This window comes from Chamaea fasciata, unplaced genomic scaffold, assembly GCF_029207755.1.
Source record: "Chamaea fasciata isolate MVZ Bird 193981 ecotype frontalis unplaced genomic scaffold, bChaFas1.0.hap1 SCAF_1, whole genome shotgun sequence".
NCBI lineage: Eukaryota > Metazoa > Chordata > Aves > Passeriformes > Sylviidae > Chamaea > Chamaea fasciata.
In genome coordinates this window covers 121,931,210-121,953,261 of record NW_027094086.1, presented here as the reverse complement: position 1 = coordinate 121,953,261, position 22,052 = coordinate 121,931,210, and the positions used below count along the sequence as shown (strand labels likewise).

At 42.2% G+C, this 22,052-nt stretch overlaps 1 protein-coding gene and 1 long non-coding RNA gene across 5 annotated transcripts in view; one reads left to right on the top strand and one right to left on the bottom strand.

Annotated features, from left to right (window-relative positions):
- The window catches only part of LOC136296701 (uncharacterized), a 43,828-nt gene extending 32,152 nt beyond the window's left edge, over positions 1 to 11,676 (bottom strand). For 3 of the 4 annotated variants that reach the window (XR_010722991.1, XR_010722990.1, XR_010722987.1), the window contains exons 1-2: positions 7,103 to 7,714; positions 5,584 to 6,057 (exon numbers count right to left, since the gene is read on the bottom strand). This is a non-coding gene — a long non-coding RNA (uncharacterized lncRNA). Of the gene's footprint in view, positions 1 to 5,583; positions 6,058 to 7,102; positions 7,715 to 11,486 lie in introns of those variants that run through there. The other variant, XR_010722988.1, reaches the window with a different exon arrangement.
- Positions 10,909 to 22,052, top strand: part of SP4 (Sp4 transcription factor) — a 28,701-nt gene continuing 17,557 nt past the window's right edge. The window contains exons 1-3 of the mRNA XM_066196023.1: positions 10,909 to 11,352; positions 12,025 to 12,125; positions 12,622 to 14,170. Of these exons, the coding sequence (XP_066052120.1) occupies positions 11,346 to 11,352; positions 12,025 to 12,125; positions 12,622 to 14,170 (1,657 nt within the window). The 5' untranslated portion in view covers positions 10,909 to 11,345. The remainder of the gene's footprint in view (positions 11,353 to 12,024; positions 12,126 to 12,621; positions 14,171 to 22,052) is intronic.

The following is a 22,052-nucleotide window of genomic DNA, read 5'->3' as shown; positions in this document are numbered from 1 at the left end:
GGGGAGGTTTAGGTGATTTGGGGAGTAGCAAGAGTGGGAAAATTGAGGGAAAAATTGAGGGGAAAGGGGATAAAAATGGAGAGTTGTGTGTAAATACAGTGTATTTCAATATTTCTGTATCTCACTGCCTATATTCTTTTTTGTTGTTGTTGTTCATGTTTTAATTCTTTTCACCACTGACTTATTTCAAAAAAGCAATTTGGCAACCAGTAATTTACTAGAATGTAGTTTGGATAGAGAGAATTAATAAGTATCTAAGTAGCTGCTTCTAATTAATTTCAGTAATATATAGAAGCAAAAGTCTCTTAAAGCTGCAAAGTATACTAATAAACTAGTTATACAATTTTCCTTCTGAAAAGTTATTTTACTTTATTTTCTGTCTTGCAAATTTTGTCTTTTAAAGTGTTCCCTTAATTTCCCCCTTTTGAAGCAAGTGTCAAATATTGAGAACAGAGACACAATTTTTATGTTCACACAGTATCTAAATATTTAGCTCAGATATTTTCTGTGAAGTGGTCCTAGAATTAAAACACTTATAACACTGCATTGCCATCACTGTTTTCAAGAATTCTTGAACAATGTGTAGTCTGAATAGAGGAGAATAAAATATCATCTTCAGAAAGGAAAAATCAGCAGTCAACATTACTTCAACATCAAGAACAATACTCTAATAAATTAAGAAATTGACACTTTTAAAGCACCTGGAGGGTCAGTGAAAAAGAAACAGGCAGGAAAGATTTGTTGCAAAAAAAACCAACAAAACTTTGATAAACTGCTGTGTTTTCTTTCTTTAACAGATTATCTGGCTTGTAGCAAAAAAGGCAGCAGAAGAGGTGTGTATGGACTTAAAGGAATCTTTGGGCACTATCGTACTTGACATTCTCATTAACAGAGTACAAAAACATTTTGTTCTGGGCCAACTTGCTGCACACAATAGGTGCATAATTGCATACAGAAAATACTCCTAGACTTATTTATATTTCATTTTGAAATAAAAAGGATATATAATACAGATTTCTCCTAGGGTCTGGCCAAAATCTGATCCAATGCAAAATTTTCACTTATGACTTGGTTGATGGAATGGAGAGCACACACCCCCCCCCCCCCCCCGAAAAAAGCCAAATAAATGGGTGCAAGGGAACTGAAGAATTAGAATTCAAAATGACTTTGATAAATGGGAGAAGTGGTCTGTAATCAATAAAATGAAACTCAATAAATACAAAGACCAAGTACTATACTGAGGACAGAAAAAAATCAAATGCATAAATACAAAATTGAGAATACTAACAGCACTGTAGAAAGATACCTGGCTGTTGCAATAAACAACATATTGAATAGAATCAATTATACCATGCTGATGGAAAAACAGAAAAATTCATCCTGGGACATTCTAATAGATATGTCATATGTGAGGCAGGATTAGTAGTTGTTTTTCTTAACTCACCTTTCAGAAGCCCCAGTTTGGAGTAGTTTAATACAATAGTACATAAAGAAGAATACTTTAAAAAAAAAGGGTTTAAAATATGGAAAATTATTGAAAATAGGAGAGGTAATATTTGCTGTAAAAAAATAAAGCCTGATGGCAGGTGTGGAGGTGATATCTCAATGTTCCAGTATGTAGAAAATTATGAAAAGCAGGGATCTCGCTTCATGACTGTGTTTCATGACACTGAAGGCATGACAGAACCTTGCTGGCTTTAATTGCAGCCGGAAAGGTTTAGAACAGGAAAACCCTCTGATTCTAAGGATAGCTACAGACAGAAAGAAGTCTCCAAAAGCTGAGGTATAAAGTCCACCATTCAACTTTCTAAGAAGAGGTTAGAAAAATACTCATCAGTTTCTCCATTCCTTTGAGGAAGAGGCAGAGTTGATCCTGTTGGATTTTCATTCTTGCTACTTTTGTTACAGTCTCAAAGAAACAGAAAAATGTAACTTACATTTGATTTTTTTTTTTTTTTAAATACTAAATGTTTTCATGACAGTTTCTGACAGTGAGTTGCCTTTCAGAAATTCATGCCCTGGTGGTCTGCTCATTTTAAACAGTAACATCTGCAAAGGTTAGATCTCTTGCTGACTTTAATCCATTCTCTCAAGACAGCTTAATGCATCTTTTGATGCCTGCTGGTCTTTGATTCCAAATATTTATCTTCTTTTGGATTTATTTCTGACCACTTGAATTTTACATTTCCTCACAGAACCTCTCTGACACATTCATCAGCTACAGTTCAGATGACACTGTTCTTGACACTTCCCCCTGGCTTCATAGGGGCTGCTTTTAACTCTTCATAAGCTTATTTATTACTCAAATAAACTATCTAATGCAGCATGTTTGTTCTTTTAATCACTTTATTATGGTGTAGTTAAATATTCAGCAGGTTGATTTTAAGGATTTTATTTTCCAAAATACTTTGCCTTTGATTTCATGGTTTTATGCCTGTGGACACTCATTCTACAGTTAAGATCACTACACTAATCTTCACTATCTTGCAGTTACTGTGATAGAGAGAGTCAGCTGTAATTACTTCTTAAATCAGATCTCATTTGTTACTTAGGACTAAATCTCTTGTGAACCAGCAAACCCACCTACTGCTTAAAGCAGTCCTTTGTGGTAACAGGAATTTGCTACTCTTAGCTACATCCTTCAGTGGTATTTGAGACATTAATCCTAGGTACTTGAAATTATCTATTACTACAGTTTTACTTCTTTCTGGACCCGTTAGTGCACTTCTTTTGCAAGGGTTATTCTTCTACAATAAAATGCACTGAAATTTGGAGCTAGGTAAAAATTGAGTCTATGGCCTATGTTCTCAATTCTCTCTCCTCAGAAGTTTCATGAAAGTAAAACTGTATCCTATTGAAGAGTCAAGATTAGAAAATTTATTTGAGACTATGGAATGTGCTGTTTCATCTGTTTTCTCTTCTGTTAGAGTTCAAGGAGGAAAAAAATCTACCTTCCATTCTCTCCTCATTCTGCTGTACCTGTAGACTTGAATTTCCAGATACATTCATTGATTTTCTCAAGAACCAACATTGTAATTGACATGTCCGTCATGCAGCTTCTGTCTACATTTATTAATACAAGATCTATTCAGAACTGGGTCACTGGTACCATGTACAAAATCTGGATTACAAATTGCAAATAACACAGAGCATAGGGTATCCTATTTATGCCTATATGTATTACAGGTATGTTAACTAGTATCCTGGTTGAACTTCACCCCACTTTCCCATCCTCTGGTACTTAGTAAACTGCCAGCCTGGTTTCACTGCAAGAAATAGTTGAGAGAGGTCATGAGTTCACGAGTTGGACTCAATGATCCTGATGGGTCCCCTCTACCTCAGAATATTCTGTGATTGTGTCTTTGAACAGTTTAAGTTGAACAACTTTAAACAGCTCATATAAAATGCCCTGGACCTATCACCACACCTGTCATCACAGTGTCTCCATTTTTGGAAGATGAATTGAGCAAAAAACATGTATGTGGGCAGGGCAGCAGTGCTTTCGGTGGCAGAACAGATGCAAGCAGACTTCCTGAGCCAGAAGCATTTCCTGCACACAATGGGCTGCATAAAATGAGACTGCAAAGTTGGTTACATCAGACACGACAGCAAAAAGAGATTTCTAGAATGGGGAGTACAATATTTATAATAATAAGTTCAGCCCTTTTTTTTTTTTTTTTTTTTTTTTTTTTTTTTTTTTTTTTTGTGAGAAGGCTAGTGTGTAAGCATGCAGTTTAGCAAGTAGATGAAGAAAACTAATCATGCAGAAAACCAAAGCACAGTTTCCCAATCTCAGTGCCCTGGCAGCATTTTGGGACTGGAAAATCAACAGCAAGCAAGGTTATTTAGGAAATTAAAACAACCATTTTGATAGGAACTTGATAGTAGACTTGGATACATCCTCAGCTGCATCAGCACCACTGATTGTGAAAAAAATCTCTCTGCTATCCTGGCTGCCACTGAGATAGAGTTAATTTTTTTCCTAGTAGCTGGTACAGTACCGTGGGGTTTGCATTTGATAACATGCTGATGTTTTAGATGCTGCTGAGAAATAATTACTCTAAATCGAGGACTTTCCAGTTTCTAAAGCTTTGCTAGTGAACAGGTACACAAGAAGCCAGAAAGGAGCACAGCCAGGACAGCTGACCCAAACTAGACAAAGGAATATTCCATACCACAGAATACAATGCCCAGTACATAAATCGGGTGGAGTTGACAGGAGGACACAATTGCTGCTTGGGGTTGGACTGAATGCTGGGCAACAGGTGGTGAGCAACTGTATTGTGCATCATTTGTCTTTCCTGGGTTTTATTTTTAGTTCTCTCTCACTTTGTTGCCAACCTTTTCATTATTACTATTATTATTATTATTATTATTGTTATTTTATGTTTGATGTGTAGTGTTTTATGTTTTATCTTAATTATTAAACTGTTCTCATGTGAACCCGTAAGTTTCTCCTCCCTATCCCACCGGGGACAAGAGGCAGTGAGCGAGTAGCTGTGTGTTACTTAGTTGCTGGTTGGGGTTACACCACCACATCCACGAGTTCAGGTCTCCATGCTCTAGATCAAAAGGAAGGAATCACTGAGTGGCAAGCTTTTGTAACTAACCATGGAAGAAGACAAAGGCAGGGTTAGGTGATACATGGAGGTGCCTGGTGTCTGGGTGCCCCACGGCTCCTCCTGGCCATGCTGACACAAGAATATGATCCCTCAAGCTACCAGCACACTGAAATCAACAGATTAACCCATCAGAGCCACTGGGGATTGTTCCTGCACCGTGGCAGTCAAGCTCATGAGCTCATCCATTAGTAATCTTCACTAAGACCTTTTCAGTTACTGATTTAATTACTTTCAAGTGGTCACTGGCTCTGTGTACTTGTCCACCTCAAAGAAAAATCCTTGATTTTCTGTCAGACTTTGTTCTACTCAAAGCTTTCCTACTTTTTTTTTCTTTTTTTTTTTTTTTTTTTACATATTTAAGAGTATCTATCTCCTAATCAGAAGGAACTACATCTTAAGGTTTTTCCTTCCCTACTTAATCTAGCCCTGATGATGGTAGGGTATGTCACAAACTTAGTCAACAGGAGCTCTCTGGCTTGGGAGAAAGAAGAAGGCAAGATGTCTGCAGAGACTTACACCTGAAAGAAGCTTGAGATAGGAGGAGAGAAGCCAAAAATACTTCATAGCAATGACAAATAGAATCAAGTAACTCTCTGAGTTCAAGTATACTTCAGGCAAGACTTGATTTAGTTTTCAAATGTGTGATAGATTTGGCACAGAAAAGCGTACAGAAGAGAATTACCACTGCTTTAAGGTACGCAGATCATCTCTCTGCTGGATTACATGATTCTGCATGTTGGAAAAACACATTTTTGACCCACTAGGGGAAGCCCATCAGTGAATGTCCTGAAGTCAATTTCCAAAGTGTCCTTGGATATCCTCAATTGGATTGCAGCTGTCACTTGTTACTGTGACAAGAAATAAAGTCTGATGTCTTGCATAATTTCAGGTAGATTTCACTTTCCCTTCCTAAGCTAAAAGCTCACTTTCACAATGTCTGATGTCAGTGCCTGAGACATACCTGCTTTCTCATAGTGACTGCAACACAGTAAATTCTTGAGAATATCCTAGGAGAACATCAGGTGAGTGAGAAGCAGGTACAATGGAATGCAGTACAAGGAAGGGCAGCTTTGTATTTCAGGCCTGAAGAAGTCAGAGCCATGGCATTCAGAACGGAAGCATTCATTTTTACCACTGGTCTTCATGAAGGCAGGATTCTTAATCCAGTTCTGTGCTGTCTGAGGTTCCCCAGGCTGATGCATTTGCAAAGAGAGGATACTACAGAAGAAATCTTTGCTCAGATTCCCATGGTGTTGTCAATAGATGTTTTCCACAGAATCCAAGTAGGTCAAATACCTCTTGCTTGGTTCACTTGGGATCATGTGGAACAATGCCGAAGGGGCTTGCTTGCCAAGTACACAATTTTCCTGTGTGGCTCTGGTCCAGGCTCTGTCTGATCAGTAACATTAGGCCATCACCAAATTCTTCAAAGTTGCTGTTGATAGAGTTGAGACAATTCACAACAAAACCACCAGAAGTATTAGAGTAAATATGCATGCAAACCTGCATATATTTCTTGGGAAATATTTGAGTTCCATGGCAAAGCAGCACCAAGAGCAGAAACAGAACATGAAAGAACTAGCAAAAGAGTATTTGGGCTGGCAAACAAGCTTCATTCAGAAATATGGTTTCTAATACTTGATCTTACTCAATCCTGGCAGACAAAAATTACTTCTTCATATGTTTATATAAATATTCTCACCATCACCTCCAGCTTCAGTCAAACAGTGTGGTCTTACATTAGTTCATCACCTTGCGTCTAAGGGCTGCAGCATTTTTAATCTAAGACAAGCTATCCTACAACTGGACTTACAGTTTTGTGAAGCCACCATGTCATTACTGTCTCTGCTGTTTGCAGCTGCCAGCCTATGTAAGTGCTGGCAGAGAGTAGAGTAGGGAACCAATGAAACTGGAGCACGCAGACAGCTGTCTTTCCCTCCCCCTTCACGCCCCCTCTTTTTTTTTTTTTCCTTTGTAAAGATATTTGGATGTTGTTCTGTTCAGCATTTCAAGCCCCACTGTGCTCTAGAGAGTCATGCCTAAAAAGGTTTAAAAATATCAGTCAGTGTGTTAGGTGAAAAATCAATGAACGCTAAAGACAGCTTAAAGAGCAAGTCAGAAGTGATAAAGAAGAGAGATTGGGAGCTTAAAAGGGGGGAGAAAAAAAAAGAAAAAAAAAAAGAATGTAACATACAGGTGGGAATTTGGGGTGACTATATTTTTGAGGTGGAGAAATGGGTGGCTATTGGAACAGGGAAAGAAAGTAGCAAAAAATAATGGGAAGAGCAAGACGCAGGGAATTAAATTCACACAGGAAAAAAGTTGGGGAAATTAAAGAAAATGAAAAGATTAGAAAGACAGAAACAAAACATAGAAGAACTGACAAGAGACAGAAAACTGCACATATGGAGAGAGAAAAAGGATAATTAAAGTATCAAAACCAAGAAACTAAGCTCTTTGTAGTTAAAATATATACTCACTGTGAGAGACACAAAGCAATAGAGACTCAGAATTAAGTGGATTTTCTTAGTTTGGTGGCTGTTGTGCAAACCAGCCACCCTCATGTGATACTATGTCTGAGCTACATCTTGCCAGGAACCTCATATTTCAGTGGGTCTCTGCTCACCCACACATTTCCATGCTGCGCTCTTTTCCTGGGTGACAACACACTTCTAAAGTTCTGAACCTGAAAGAAAGCAGTGATGAAAGCCTTTTTTTTTTTTTTTCCCCTGTTTCTGATATTTTACTTTCATAGGTCTCTATTAGCAGTTGGGACTCCTGTGCCAACAGACATACATCCTCCGACCAGATCTTTCTTCCATGTAAGTCAACAGGTGACTACTGCTGACTTCAATCAAAGCCCAGAGAGAACAAGTGTCAGGGTGCAAAGGGAAGTTACTGGTTCATGTGGGGAACAATGCTGAAAGGGGCAGACTCAGAAAGCTTAAGCAGGCAGAAAGAATTTGAGCAAGAGTGACATTTGGAATTTGGGAAAGAGTAGGTGGTATAGGAATAACTATGGATGGTAAAAATAAAAAATGAAAATCATGATGCCCCTACTGAAACCACCTACACCACCACCATCTTTTATCTGTTGCTTCAATCACTTGCTGAGTTGAGACAGATTTTACTCTTTGCACCCTAAAGCAAATTTTTCAAAAGCACTGTACCTACAGCCTCAGATGAAAATCTAGTAAAATTTTAAAAGCCTCCATAGGAGTTAAAACCTGGGTCTCTCACTAAAAAAAAAAAAAAAAAAAAAAAAAAGGAGAGTGACCTTGATAACACATTACCCTGTTCTTAATACATCCCCTCCTTCAGGAGGTGCCCCATACTCTGCTTCCCAGAGCTGAGTGCACAGGAAAGCTGTGATGCTCTGAACAGCCTGGCCATACACTCCCACACACTGTCCAGGGGGCTGGAGCTTTCATGGAGCTCTGCCCTGGCCCCATGGTAAAGGTGGCCCAGTCTCCTGCTCATCTGATGACCATTGGATCACCAGCACGTCCTGTCAGTACCTCAGACCTTCTTGGATGTGAGGGATGGTGCCTGATCAGGAGGGCACTGCCCTGCCTTGGCAGTGGACTCTCTAAGGGGGAAGCCCTACTCTTGCGGCTCCCTGGTACTGACTAGGAGGCACTGGGATTTGGGTGAGCTGTAAACTGTGAGCTACTACTACTAGCTTGTCTGAAAACAAATAATTCAGCATTTGTAGGGTCATGATCCCTTCCCAACTGTTGATGCTGTGAAACAAAAAAATTGCCATGTAGATAGAGCAGGAATTCAAGCAGTTTTGAGGAATTTATAGATTGCTCAAATCTACACAAAGAAGGAAGCTTTAATTACCTTCTTTAAAAGCACACAAGTGGGATGTCCTTAGAATTCCAGTTCACAACCACTGGCTGAACAGTTTAGGGAAGCAAGAAGTGAAAATACATTTACACTGTAGAAAACACAGAAGCAATCTTAACTAGGTTATGGATACATGTGAGACCTTTTCTGTGCACCTTTCTTTGGTTTGTTGTCAGGAAATTTGCCAATTTCAGGAACATAATTTTTAATTTTCACTACTACAGTGGGTAAACTGATAGCCTTCCAAAAGTATGGAGCAATGCTCTGGGGATAAAACTACACCACAGTGACTGACACACAAAAAAATTGTCTCTTTAGAAAACAGAAACCTTTAGAACTACAGAATTGTGACAGAGTTCAGAAAATTACTTTGTCTAGCCCTGTACTGAGGTGGAATCAAATACTCTCAGACTAGCCTGGCACAGGCACATCCTAACTTATCAAAAGCATCCTGTGAAGGAAGTTCCTTTGGCCCAACAGTTGTTCTGTTCTGACGTCTCACCATTACAATACAACATAAGAGAGCAAACATTCAGAGCATGGCTGTGTTATGTTCATAGTAGGGACAAACATCATTCATTCACTGCTATGACACTATAACACTTGAGTTGAATTCCATATCCTTATGGGTCCCTCCAACCCAGACTATTCTGTGCTGTCCTTTTCTACTTGTGAACTGTCTTTTCTGTCTGTACAATGTCTGGAAACAGCCTGTACCATGATTATGTCTATCACTTTCTTACTCTTCAATGGTATTTCTACCTTTCCTCTCTTCCAGAGGGTTTGTTGGATGTCTGAAGTAGAGATTGAGGGGAGGGTGGCCTCCTCCCTTTGAAGGATGAAACTGTTGAACAGCTGGTAAAGAACTGCTTTGGCACTTTCATCTTTGACTTATCATAAAATCATAGAATGGGCTGCATAGGGAGGGACCTTAAAGATCGTCTAGTTCCAACCCTTCTGCCACGTAAAAGTCCACTAGACTAGGTTGCTCAGAACTCCATCCAGCTGACCCTTAAACACTTCCAGGGATGGAGCACCCACAACTGCTCTGGGCAACCTGTTCCAGTGTCTCACCCGCTCCACAGTAAAGAATTTTTTCCTAGTATCCAACCCAAACCTACTCTCAGACTGAAGCTATTCCTCCATTGTCCTATCACTATAAATAGCTCTCACAAATAATCTCTCTCCATCTTTCTTATAGGCTCCCTTAGGTACTGGAAGGTTGCAAAAAGGTTAAACCTTAACCCTTCTCTTTTCCAGGACGAAAAAACCCAAATCTCTCAGCTTTCCCTCGTAGGAGAGGTGCTCCTGACATTAATCATCATGGAGGCTGGTGATTTTGCACTTGACAAAAAACTCGGGCACATTGAAAAGAAGACTTAAACTGAGAAAATTGGCACACGTGCACCAAATTTTTTCCAAATCTGAGTAAGGCTAACAGGCTTTGCCATGGAGGCCGTTATTGTAGCTCTACCATATCTTGCACCACGTAGCTGCCACGACCAGCTTCTCCCTGCCCAGATATGGCTCCAAACCAGTCAGGCTGAGTGGGGCCGAAGCCGCAGGGAACAGCGGCACAAGAATCGGGGGCAAACAACAGGCAATTCTGATTTTAATCCAACAAGAACCAGCCTAGCCCAGCACAGCGTGCCGGGGACTGACTCCCACTTTGGGAATCTGCAGGGAAGCTGAGCACCGACGCCTCATTGCAGACCCGCCCCGAACCGCGCCGGAGGCACCTGCCGGGCACCGCCGCCACGCATGCGCCCTCGTCGCCACCGCCAGCCCAGAACTACATATCCCGGCGTGCCGCACGTGCCCGCCGCTGCGGCCGAGCCAATGGGGAAGGAGGAAGCAGTTCCCGCCTCCACGCAGCAGGTGTGGACGCAATCCCCGAGCCACCCTTCCCCCGCCCGCAGGCAGAGGGCCGGCGCGGGAGGCTGTTACAAAGAAGGACAGAGGCGACCGAGCGAATAGGCCTGGCTTCCGTATGGAAGAGGCACGAGTGTCTCCTCCCCGCTCCCCGGACAGCCGGGGAAGCGCGCGCGGGGGCCGCACCTCAGGGGAAGCGGCGGCTCGGGAGCTTCCCGCGCGCTGTCAGTTACGAGCGCGCGAGGCGGGCGGGCGCCACCGGGTTGGCCGGCGGCCGCGCGCGGCCCCGCCCGCCCCCTCGCCGGATTCGCTGGCGACCGGGGCGCGCGCGCCGTCCATCATCGGCCCGAGCCGCGGCGGGACCCGGGGCTGAGGGCTCGGCCGGGCCCCGCCCCGCCCCGGCCGAGGCTCCGCCCCCCGCCCGCCCCTCCGCCCGGCGCTGTCAAGCGAGCGGCGCGAGCGCGGAAGCCCGGGCCGCCCGCACGTCCCCGCCCCCGCGGAGCGCGCGCCTCAGCGGCCACGCCCCATCCCGCGCGGCGCGGACGGGCAGAGGACCGGGAGGAGGAGGAGGAGGAGGAGAAGGAGGAGGAGGAGGCCGAGGGCCCTGAGCCGTGGCCCGCCCCCGACCCGCCCCCTGTGCCTGCGGCGTGGGGAGCCGGGCTGAGGCGGAGCGGGGCGACCGAGGGGCCGGCAGCTGGGCTCGGTTTCCTGCTCAGTGGGCGTCGTTGGGGTCCCGGCGGGCCCCGCCCCCGCGCCGCCCACCCCGGCCCCCGGCTGTCACTCAAGGCGGCGGGCTGAGGCCGGCGGCAGCGGCGGGCGGAGAGAGAGGCAGCTACGCCACAGCCCAGCGGCGGCCATTCGTGGAAAAATAGGCCGTCCCGCTCCTCCCAGCTCCGGCTGCGACCGGCCTTCTCCCCGCTACCCCCACCCCACCCTCCGCCTCCTCCTCCTCCTTCTCCTCCCCCCTAGAGCGGCGCCTCAGCGGGGCATTAATGCGGGATGAGCGGTATGTAACCCCCTCCCTCTCTCCCTCCTGTGCACACCCCTCCCTCCCTCCGCTCCTCCCTCCACCCTTCATCCCCCCTCTATCCCGCCCTCCCGGGTTCCCCCTTTTCTTCCCTCTGTTCTCCCCCTTCTTACCCCGCTCTTCTCTCGCTGCCCCTCCGCCCATCCGTGCTGCTTCCTTATGCCCCCTTTCTTCTCTTCCTCTCCTGCCTGCCCCTCCGGCTCGCCTCCTCCGTACCTCCCTCCTCCATTCCCCCTTTCTTCGCTAACCCTCCCTCCTGTGCACATCCTTCCCTCCTTCATTCCTCTTTTCCTCCCTCTTTCCCTCCCATGCACAACCCTCCTCCTGCCCCCTAAAGCATCGACGGCCACTGAGTGGCCGCCGATGCTTTAGGGGGCAGGAGGAGGAGGAGGGTTGTGGGTGGTTTTTTCCTGCTGTCTCTGGGAGAGGAAACCAAACCTCCCCTTTCTGGGTGTTAACTCTCCAGCCCCCATGGGTTGGGTTTCAAACCACGTTTCTTAGGACTCGTTCTTTTGTAATAATGATTTGTACTGTTGTTTTTATGAAGAGGCAAAAACGGCAATCTGGGAACTGAAAAGGATATGCTTGTATGTTTTGTTGTTGTATAAATGAAGGTGAATAATTAACCTGTTACACTTGATATTTTTGCAGATCAAAAGAAGGAAGAAACTATGCCCACAGAGGGAGAGAAATCTCCCGAGGCAGAGAATAACAACAATAATAATAAAAAAGGGAAAACTGGAGGCTCACAGGTAAAGAACACACACCCGAATAGGGAAGTGCACAAACTATTAACATTTAAAATTAAATATTCAGCTAACAGCATTTCCTGCTCAGGGCATCTTTCTTTGGGTTGGATGAAGCACAGTTGGTTGGGTGCAATGTTTTTACTGCCTGGACATGTTTGTTTGATTGCATTTTGCAGTGATCAGCTGCTTTCCGTGTAATAGAAGCATTTTTAAATTTTTTTCTTTCTTTTACGGCAAGAGGGAAAGACTAAATTGATGATGCAGTTGAGGTCTTGGCTGTGACATAATCCTTGATAATTAGGGACTTTTAAGAGCACTATGTTTAAAGATTATTTACAGCAATTCATACTTCCTTATTCAGAGCTGTATCATTGGTCTCTATGCAGAAACACCTTTTTTTTTTTTTTTAAGCTTCCTGTGCACCCTTAATGCTGACTTTTGGTGGTTCATACTTGCACTCTTCTCCTGAATCCTTTCCGTTTTCTCTTTTTATGGATAGGATTCTCAGCCTTCACCTCTCGCTTTGCTAGCAGCCACTTGCAGCAAAATAGGAACTCCTGGTGAGAATCAAGGAACTGGACAGCAGCAGATTATTATAGACCCAAATCAAGGTTTGGTGCAGCTTCAGAATCAGCCACAGCAGTTGGAATTGGTAACAACTCAGCTTGCTGGAAATGCTTGGCAGCTCGTTGCCGCTGCTCCTTCTGCTTCAAAAGAAAATAATGTTGCTCAACAAGGATCTTCTGTTGCCTCAAGCGCAGGAAGTCCCTCCAGCAGTAACAATGGAAGTACATCTCCTTCAAAAACCAAATCGGGCAACTCTTCTACAACAACCCCCGGACAATTCCAAGTCATTCAAGTACAGAATCCAAGTGGTAGTGTCCAGTACCAAGTGATTCCACAGATTCAGACAACGGAAGGTCAAATCAATCCATCCAACACTACTGGTCTACAGGACATACAGGGTCAAATTCAGCTTATTCCTGCAGGGAATAATCAAGCTATCCTCACAACTGCGAACAGGACAGCTTCAGGAAATGTTATTGCTCAAAACCTAGCAAATCAGACAGTTCCAGTCCAAATTAGGCCTGGTGTTTCCATACCACTGCAACTGCAAACTATTCCTGGTACTCAGGCACAAGTTGTAACAACGCTACCTATAAACATTGGTGGGGTAACCCTGGCTTTGCCTGTGATTAACAATGTTGCCACTGGAGGAAGTTCGGGGCAAGTTGGCCAGTCTACTGAGAGTGGAGTTTCCAATGGAAATCAGCTGGCGTCTACACCTGTCACTTCTGCCTCTGGCAGTACCATGCCAGAGTCTCCTTCCTCATCTTCCACCGCTACAACCACTGCCTCAACATCTCTGACTAGCAGTGACACGCTGGTAAGCTCTGCAGAAACAGGCCAATACACAAGCACAGCAGGCAACAGTTCAGAGCAGGCAACTGAAGAACCTCAAACAACTGCTACAGACTCCGAAGCCCAGAACTCAAGTCAGCTTCAGTCCAATGGACTACAGAATGTCCAGGATCAGTCAGGCTCCCTTCAACAGGTCCAGATCGTAGGTCAGCCTATTCTGCAGCAGATACAGATCCAGCAGCCTCAACAGCAGATTATACAGGCCATTCCTCCACAGTCATTTCAGCTCCAGTCAGGGCAGACTATACAGACCATCCAGCAGCAGCCTTTGCAGAATGTTCAGCTGCAGGCAGTGAGCCCAACTCAGGTGCTCATCAGGGCTCCAACTTTAACACCATCAGGACAGATCAGCTGGCAAACTGTGCAGGTTCAGAATCTGCAAAGCCTTTCAAATCTGCAAGTTCAAAATGCTGGGTTACCCCAACAACTAACCATTACCCCTGTGTCTTCAAGTGGTGGCACAACCATTGCCCAGATTGCTCCTGTGGCTGTTGCTGGTACCCCCATCACTCTGAATGCTGCCCAGCTTGCTTCAGTACCTAATCTTCAAACAGTAAGTGTTGCCAACCTGAGTGCGGCAGGTGTTCAAGTTCAAGGAGTTCCTGTTACCATTACCAGCGTTGCAGGTGAGTGGTCTGACAAAGTTTTGGCGTTTTGCTTGTTTGTAGGGTTGTTTTGTTTTGTTTGTGGTGGTTGTTTGTGGCCTTGGTTTGATGTTGTTTTTGTTTTGGTTTTTTTTTAGTATTACAAGAATACCAGATGATTTTAGATTAACACTCTTTCTTGAGAATTTTCTGTAATGAACATAAAACCCTTAACTGTGAGGAAATATCTTACACTTACCACTAAAATGCAGATTTTAAAACAACTGACGTTTTTGCTAAACATTGAAATCATATTACCAGTTGTGTCAGTTGAGTGGAACTGTTTGTATTTGATAAACTGTACTTAAATTCTGTCCTCCATCTTACTAAAGACATGTAGGCTCCAGAAGTGAACATGAGACTTTACTGTTAGAACTTTGATATGTTTGAAAAACAACACGAGAAAGCTTTTTCCAACCAGGCAGTATTCCTAATCTCCTTCTGGGGGATGTAGAATGAGAAGTTGTATGTGAGCTGGGATACCTTGTATCCTGGCATGCATTCATATGGAACTACTCATTGCGTTCTGCGCTAGCTCATGAAGTTGTTCCACTAAGAGTTTAAATTCTGCAAAGAGATTGGGTGGGAAAAGGTGTGCTTGCACATAGTTTCTGTGGCTTGATTTAAAAATAAAAGGACAAAAACACCTGGTGACTGTACTTCAGTACTTGCTGCTGAACTTTTGATATGTACTATGAAATGCCTGTTTGGTTATGCTGGTCTAATAGTTGGGAAAGGAGCTATTAAAAGGCTCTAGGCTGGATAACTGTGCAAGATCTCTGCAGTGTCCCACAAGGACAACTCTTTTTGTAAAATTTGCTGACTTTTAATGTTGCAGATAAAACTTGATTTAGGTAGGAGTTCTCTTTGTCAGCTTGATAACTACTTACCTATGCTTGGGTTTATGTGATAGTAGTAAAAGTCTTCTATTGTAGTTACAATAAGCTCTTCTCAACAACAGCCTGACCATAGGCACAGTTTTTTACTATAAAACTGGCTTGGCTTTTTATAATCGTATGCTGACAAATGTTTAACTGGGCAAAAGATTGTTCTCTTTAATTGAAATGTTTTTGAGGAGACATAATTACTAACATAGTTTAGTAGTAAGAAATTTGCTGTTGAGAATTTGATCTGCTATGGTACTTCTCAGCACAGAATGGCGTGTTGAAATACTAAGAGCTGACTTAGATGAACTAAACCTGACTTGTTTAAGAAGTGTCACACAAGTGTTAATCTGGGTAATCAGAAGTAAAATCTTGACGTTGTGTTTAGTTGTAATGGTTCAAAGAGAAGTTTTAGTTAGCTGTAGCTGAGCAGCTGCAGTCCTTTTTACCTTGGAACACTTTTGTTCTTGATGAGAAGGTGCTGGTTGACAGTTTTCTTAGACAAGAAGTCTCTGCTTTGGTAGGGGACTCCATAGGAAGCTTGCTTTGGGAACAACCTAGATTTTGGGGTGCTGGAAAAACCTTTCTGCATGTAGGCTTTTTTCTCTGCTTATTAATGGTGTACTACTATTCAGTATATACTAGCAGGTATTAGAGCAAGAGATTCTGAATATCATCTTTGTTGGTTATATTGACCCTACCTGTGCTTGCATATGATGGCTTTTGGAAAATAAAGGAATTGAGATTGGTAACTTGAGGATGAATAAAGGGCAATGAATCACAAGTATGGTCCTGGACAAGTCAAACCTTAGTCATATAGTGTTTGTATGTTAACTAGACTACATTTTGTGACCATTGAATTCCTCTTCATTGTGCCCACTCTCTCCCGCCCTGCTCCTGGTAGGTATTACGGCTGTTTCTATAATTTTTTGGCAGCAGTGAATCATAGAAACATGGAGTGGTTTGGACTGAAAGGGACCTTGAAAGGTCATGTAGTTCAACCCCTCTGCAATGATCAGGGACATCTTCAACTAGATCAAGTTGCTCAGAGCCCTGTCCAGCCTGGCCTTGAGTGTTTCCAAGGATGGGGCATCCACCACCTCTCTGGGCAATCTGTTCCAGTATTTTGCTACCCTCATTGTAAAAAACCCTTTCTTATGTCTAATCTACACCTACCCTCTTTCACTTTAAGGCCGTTCCCCACTGTCCTATCACTACATTCCCTTGTGGAAAGTTCCTCTTCAAGTCTCTTGTAGCTCCTTATGTATTGGAAGGTGCTATAAGGTCTCCCCAGAGCGGCTTTCTCTTCAGACTGAACAACCCCATTTCTGCCAGCTTTTCCCCGTAGAAGAGGTGCCCCACCCCTGTAAGTGTTCTGACAATTTTTCCTTTCCTTTCTCAATAAGGTACTATTTCTCCCCGGACTTGATGTTATGGAGAAAGAACAAGCTTTGTGAATGCAGGAGATTAGTTGTAATTTCCTTCTCTTACTTATCTCTGCTTCTGTCCTATGAAACTTCCTGATTCTACACTCTGGAAACGGGAGACATGGTACAATGGAAAGGAAAGTAAAGAACGTGATGTGCAGTCCTTAATGCTGTATTAAGATTCCAAGAAAAGAATGGTTATGAAATAGAAAATCGCAAACATGCTAAGATCTAAACTTTGCTTGCCACCTAAATAGAATAAACTGACTTGATCAGGGCTGTTAACTTCCTCAGGTTTGATGGGTTTTATTTGAAATGTTTTTCTTTGTTATTCCCAGGCATCATTACAGGAAATCTTTTGAAAAACAAACAGGTCAGCTACCTCAATATCTGCAGACTGGTATTCCCTTTCTGCAGTACCTGAGCTTGCCAGTGTGAAGTGTCTTGAAAATAAGCTGAACTCTCCACAAGTAGATCATTTGCCACAAATGAGCAGTAGAGGTGGGTGTTAGAAATGAGCTGTATGGAGGATGTCCAGAAAATTTTAAGGAGAAGGCTGAGTGAAGAACTCATCCCATGCATTGATTCAGGTGCTCTAACTTTGTTAGGGAAAAGAAGTTATTTTATCCTTCAATCAAACCCCTTCAATCAAGCCATCTGAGTTTCTAGGCAAAAAAAACCTTGAAAAATCACAATAAAAAATCACAATAAATAACTGTTCTTGTATTTGTGTCATATTTCTGTCCCATGAACAGTCATTTTCCTAGTTATTTCCACAGTGAGATATTAAAGCACTTTTTTCTTTAGTTTTTCAATAGTAAATGAAATAGTGAAGCAGAAAAATAGTTTAAAATTATAACAGAATTGTTAATATATAGAAAATTTTGATAAATGGGAGGAGTCATAACTTTTGTTGGGGGTTTTTTGTTATTGTTGTTTTGTTGAGTGGATTCTAAATTCCAAAAGAGTAAAATTGCACATTGGGAAGAAAAACATTGAAGTCTTCTGGTAAATACTATATTTTAGTCTACCTTTCATAGCTTTTGTTACTGAAAGTCTACTGTAAACCTAGCAAGATGTATAAGTGTGTCTGGGGTTTTTGTTGTGTTTTTCAGTTAAAAGTTCAAAAACTGATCCTGGTAAGTACCATACTTAGGGTTATATGTTGCATGTGTTCAAAAAGCAGGGCAAAGCAGAGAAGTTCTCACATTCTTTCACTTTCTGGTGTGACGGAAAACTTCAATGTCAACGATGAAAATGACTTTTTACTCTGAGAGCGACTGAGTACTGACACAGGCTGCCCAGAGAAGTGGCAGACTCTCCATCTTTGGACATCTTCAGAAACTGTCTGCACATGGTCCTGGACCACTTTCTGTAGATGGCCCTGCCTGAGCAGGGTGATGGGACCAGATGGTCTCCAGAGGTCCCTTAAAGTCTACACCAATCTGTGATTCCATAAAATTTTATTAAAGTGTACAAAGTGTCAGTCAAAGGCATAATTAAGTGTACAGAAAAAAGTTTTGATATTTTAAACCAGTTAAGTTTCTGAGCATTAAAACCAGGTCTTTAAGCAGTTGTTTATTCAAGAGGTAGACAAACAACAGGCTACATAAAAACCACCATGGTTGCTTGAGCATCCAGGGATCTATTAATACCTGCCTTGCTATAAGATCAGTACCTGTCATAGCCTTTTACCAAGCTAGTTCTGCACTAAGTATTTCTTCTTTGCGCTGTCAGTTGTTGTTTTGCACATGGTTCCCTGTGGAAGGGGATAGCCTGGTATGTTATAGGTGGCAACTTCCTGAATTTAGCCCCTATGGTCTTTAGGAAAAGCAGATACTACAGAGTACCCTTGCCTTTTTTCAAGGCGTCTGCTGTGAGAGTTGCAGATGCAAGTTCAAAGGAGTCCTTTCCCCAGCCCCTTTTTAAAATAAGGTATCTTTTGCCTTTTTAAAGTTTATGTTCAGGTCCTTCATTTTGTCTAGATGTGTTAATTGACAATATAACGGACTATGTTAAAGGAACTGATTTTAGTACTAGTTGATTCTAAGAAAAATGCAGTTTGTAAATTTTTTTCCTTTTTGTAGGCTAAGTTATTTTGTCTGGTTGGTTGGTTTTAGTGTTTTTCTCTCTGGTTTTTTTTAGTGGGTTTTTGTGGGGTTTTCTGGTTTGTTTGGGGTTTTTTGTTGGGATTTTTTTGTTTTTGTTTTGTCCCTCAGAAAAATTCCCTCTTATGAGAAAAAAAAGTAATAGCTCAAACTCATATCTATCTTAATTATACAGCTGAGAATAATTTTCTTACATGATGATGGAGGTGTTTGCCCCATACAAAAATGAATTAGATGATTTTGTTTTAAAATAGTGAAAAATATTATTTGTATTTTATGTATGCTTGTTCCAAGATTTTTTACTTGTTTTGAACAAAAGTCATCAGATTCCATCTTGCAACACAAGTTTAAGCCTTTTTCTTGAAGATGAGTGGTGACATGGCCTGAATTATGGGGAATTTGGAGTTCATCCACCCAAAATAACCTGAAGCAATGACTTCTGTTCAGTGGAACAGTGTGTTGCCTGGCAATAGTAAAGCTGGAGAGTTTTAAGTCTTTTGTAGGGTTGTGCGATGGGCTGCAGAGTAGTTCTTAATGACAATGAAATCCAGTGCAAGTGTTCTTATTGGGGTACTTAAAAAATACAATGAGCCTTGTCATTCTGTTTCATACTCTGTAGTAATGTGAACTACTAAGGCATTTCTCTCTTTGGCCAGATACTTTTCACATTAGTATGACTAGTAGTTCTTCATTTTGTCAGTACCTTGAGGTCTCCTGATTTCTTCTGTATTTTCCCACTTGTCTGCATCCAGCTTCAGCCTGTCTTCAAGGCTCTCTCTTCCTTTTCTCTGTTTATTAACTCTTCTTGTGTGACAGTCACTAGTTTTAGGACTTGCAGTTCAAAGGCTCAATATATTGTTTAGAGGGACTGTCATTCTGGGTCAAAGTTTGATGAGGACTTTAAAGCATTTTACCCAATTCTTTAAACAGGAAAAAAATGGATTAGATTACCTGTATATCAGTCAGTGACTGAAAAAGAGAAACATCACACCGATTTTTAGAAAGGTAATAAGTATGCCCCTGAAAACTACCAACCAATCAGCCTTATCTCTGTATCTGGTACAATCATGGAACACAATTCCTGCAGCTATGTCCAGGCATATGGGTACAGAGGTGGTTAGAGACAGCCAGCATGTTGTCCCAGCTGTGCACCAAACATGGCTTCACAGAGGGCAAATCGTGCCTGATTAATCCAGTGCCCTTCTGTGATGGAGTGACTGTATCAATAGGTAAAAGAAGAGCTGGTGATACTAATCTACTTCATCTGCCGTGACTTATTGTAAGGGTTTTTGACATAGTCCCTCACAGTAACCTTGGAGAGATATGGATTTTATGGATGATAGGGAAGTGGCTGGTTGGCCATGTTCAGAGTTGCCATCAATGATTCAATCTCCAAATGTAGATCAGTAATCAATGATGTCCCCTCAGAGGTCCATACTGGGACCAGTACGGTCAGTATCTGTACTAATGATGTTGTGGGATTCTGTGCACCCCTTGGTAAATTTGCAGATGTCACCAAAATGAGCGGTGCAGTTGATGTGCTTGAGGGAAAGGATGCCCTCCAGACGGGTCTAGCAGGCTTAAGAAGTGGGCCAACTTGAACCTCGTTGTACTTAAGCAAGGCCGAATAAAAGGTCCTGTGATGGGGCAATCCCTAATCTCAGTAGAGATTGCATGATGAAGTAATGGACTGAGCAGCTCTGTGGAGAAGGACTTGGGGATATTAGTAGACAGAAAATGGGGTATGTGCTGACAATGTACACTTGCATCCCAGGAAACCTATTGTATCCTGGGTTACATAAAAACAAGGCCAGTAGTTCAAGGGATGTGATTCTTTCCCACTTTGCCACTGTTGTGAGACCCCATCCATAGTAGTGTGTAGTGTGCTGGGATCCTCACTAGAAGACACACATGGATCTGTTAGAGCTGGTCCAAAAGAGGGCCATGAAAATGATCAGAGATGAAACACATCTTGTGTGAAGATGGGCTGAGAGAGTTAGGGTTGTTCAAACTGGTAACAAGGGTTTGGGAGCTTTTAGATATACAACAGGATCTTTTCAGAAAGACAAACTTTTTTTCCCAAGACCTGCCCACAGTAACTGCACAAGGGGCAGCAGTTTTAAGCTGAAAAAGGGTAGGTTTGATTAGACATAAGGAAGAAATGCTTTACTCTGAGGATGGTGAGACACTGGAACTGGTTTTCCAGAGAGGTTGTCAATGCCCCATCCCTGGAAATGTTCAAGGTGAGGATGGGTAGGTCTTCAAGCAGCGTGATCTAGCTGAAGATATCCCTGCCCATGGCAGGGGGATCAGAACTACATGATCTTTAAAGGTGCCTTGTGACCCAAAACATTCTGTGATTCTGTGAATATAAGAATCAAAAGTGTTTTTGACCCTGTGTCATGCTGACTGCAAGTGATGCATACAAGAGCAGAACTAGGATTCTCTTTCCTCATTCAATCATCTGCATATTCCTGAGCCAAAAGTGTGATTTTTTTAAAAACAAGTTTAATAGTTTTTGATGGATTTATTTTCTCTGAATTTGTCTATTCTGAGTCTGCCTAATTTTTTATACATTCAGTATTTGTCTGCAATATATTGTGTTTTAATTGTTGCATAAGACGTGTTTTTATTTAAAGTTCTTAAGTTCCTCAATTATAAAAACTTAAAATACCTGATTCCTCTTCATACTATTCACAGTCTTATTATTCTCTATTACATATGCTGGATTTTGAGGGAAGGAAAAGTGTTTAGTCTAAAGTCCTAGAATATTACACTTACATTGTTGAATGAAAGAAAATGCATTTTTTTTACAACAAATCCTGTGGGGCTCCTCTTGTGTTAATGTAATAGTGAGTATGTCTAGAAAGAGAACTCAGTGAGTGGTGTAGCTAAGCAGGGATTCCTGTAGGTGGTAAGAAAGTGAAAAGGGTTTAAAATAGCCACATTACATACAAGGAAACTGGCAAATATAAACACCGAAGGCAGAAGTCAAAGGAGCTGAAGGATAGGGGATTATTTTTTTTTTAAATAACATGCAGTGTTTTCCTGGATGTTCATGGACAAGCAAGATGCAGCAAACATCTTGAAAGAAACAAGCTGCAAGCTGTGGAATCTGTGGTAAAAAGATAAGTACAAAGTACTGAGCTGTGTTATAAAAAACCAAACAAGCGAAAAAAGGAGTCTGTCTTGGTTTTTTACTTCATAGTATGTGACTTGGCATTCTGAGAGTGTAGAGGGGAAGAGTATAGAAATGTAGCATACTTTTTCCAAAGTCATGAAAGGTCACAACTGTTCTCAGGCTGCCTTGAGCTGAGAATTGTTGCAGAACCACAGTGTTCTAAATATTATACTACTGGCATCCTTTTCAAATGTTTCAAAGTAATTACAGGAGAAGCATTTAGACTCCTAATGACAAAATTGCTTTAGTTATGGGATTTTCTTA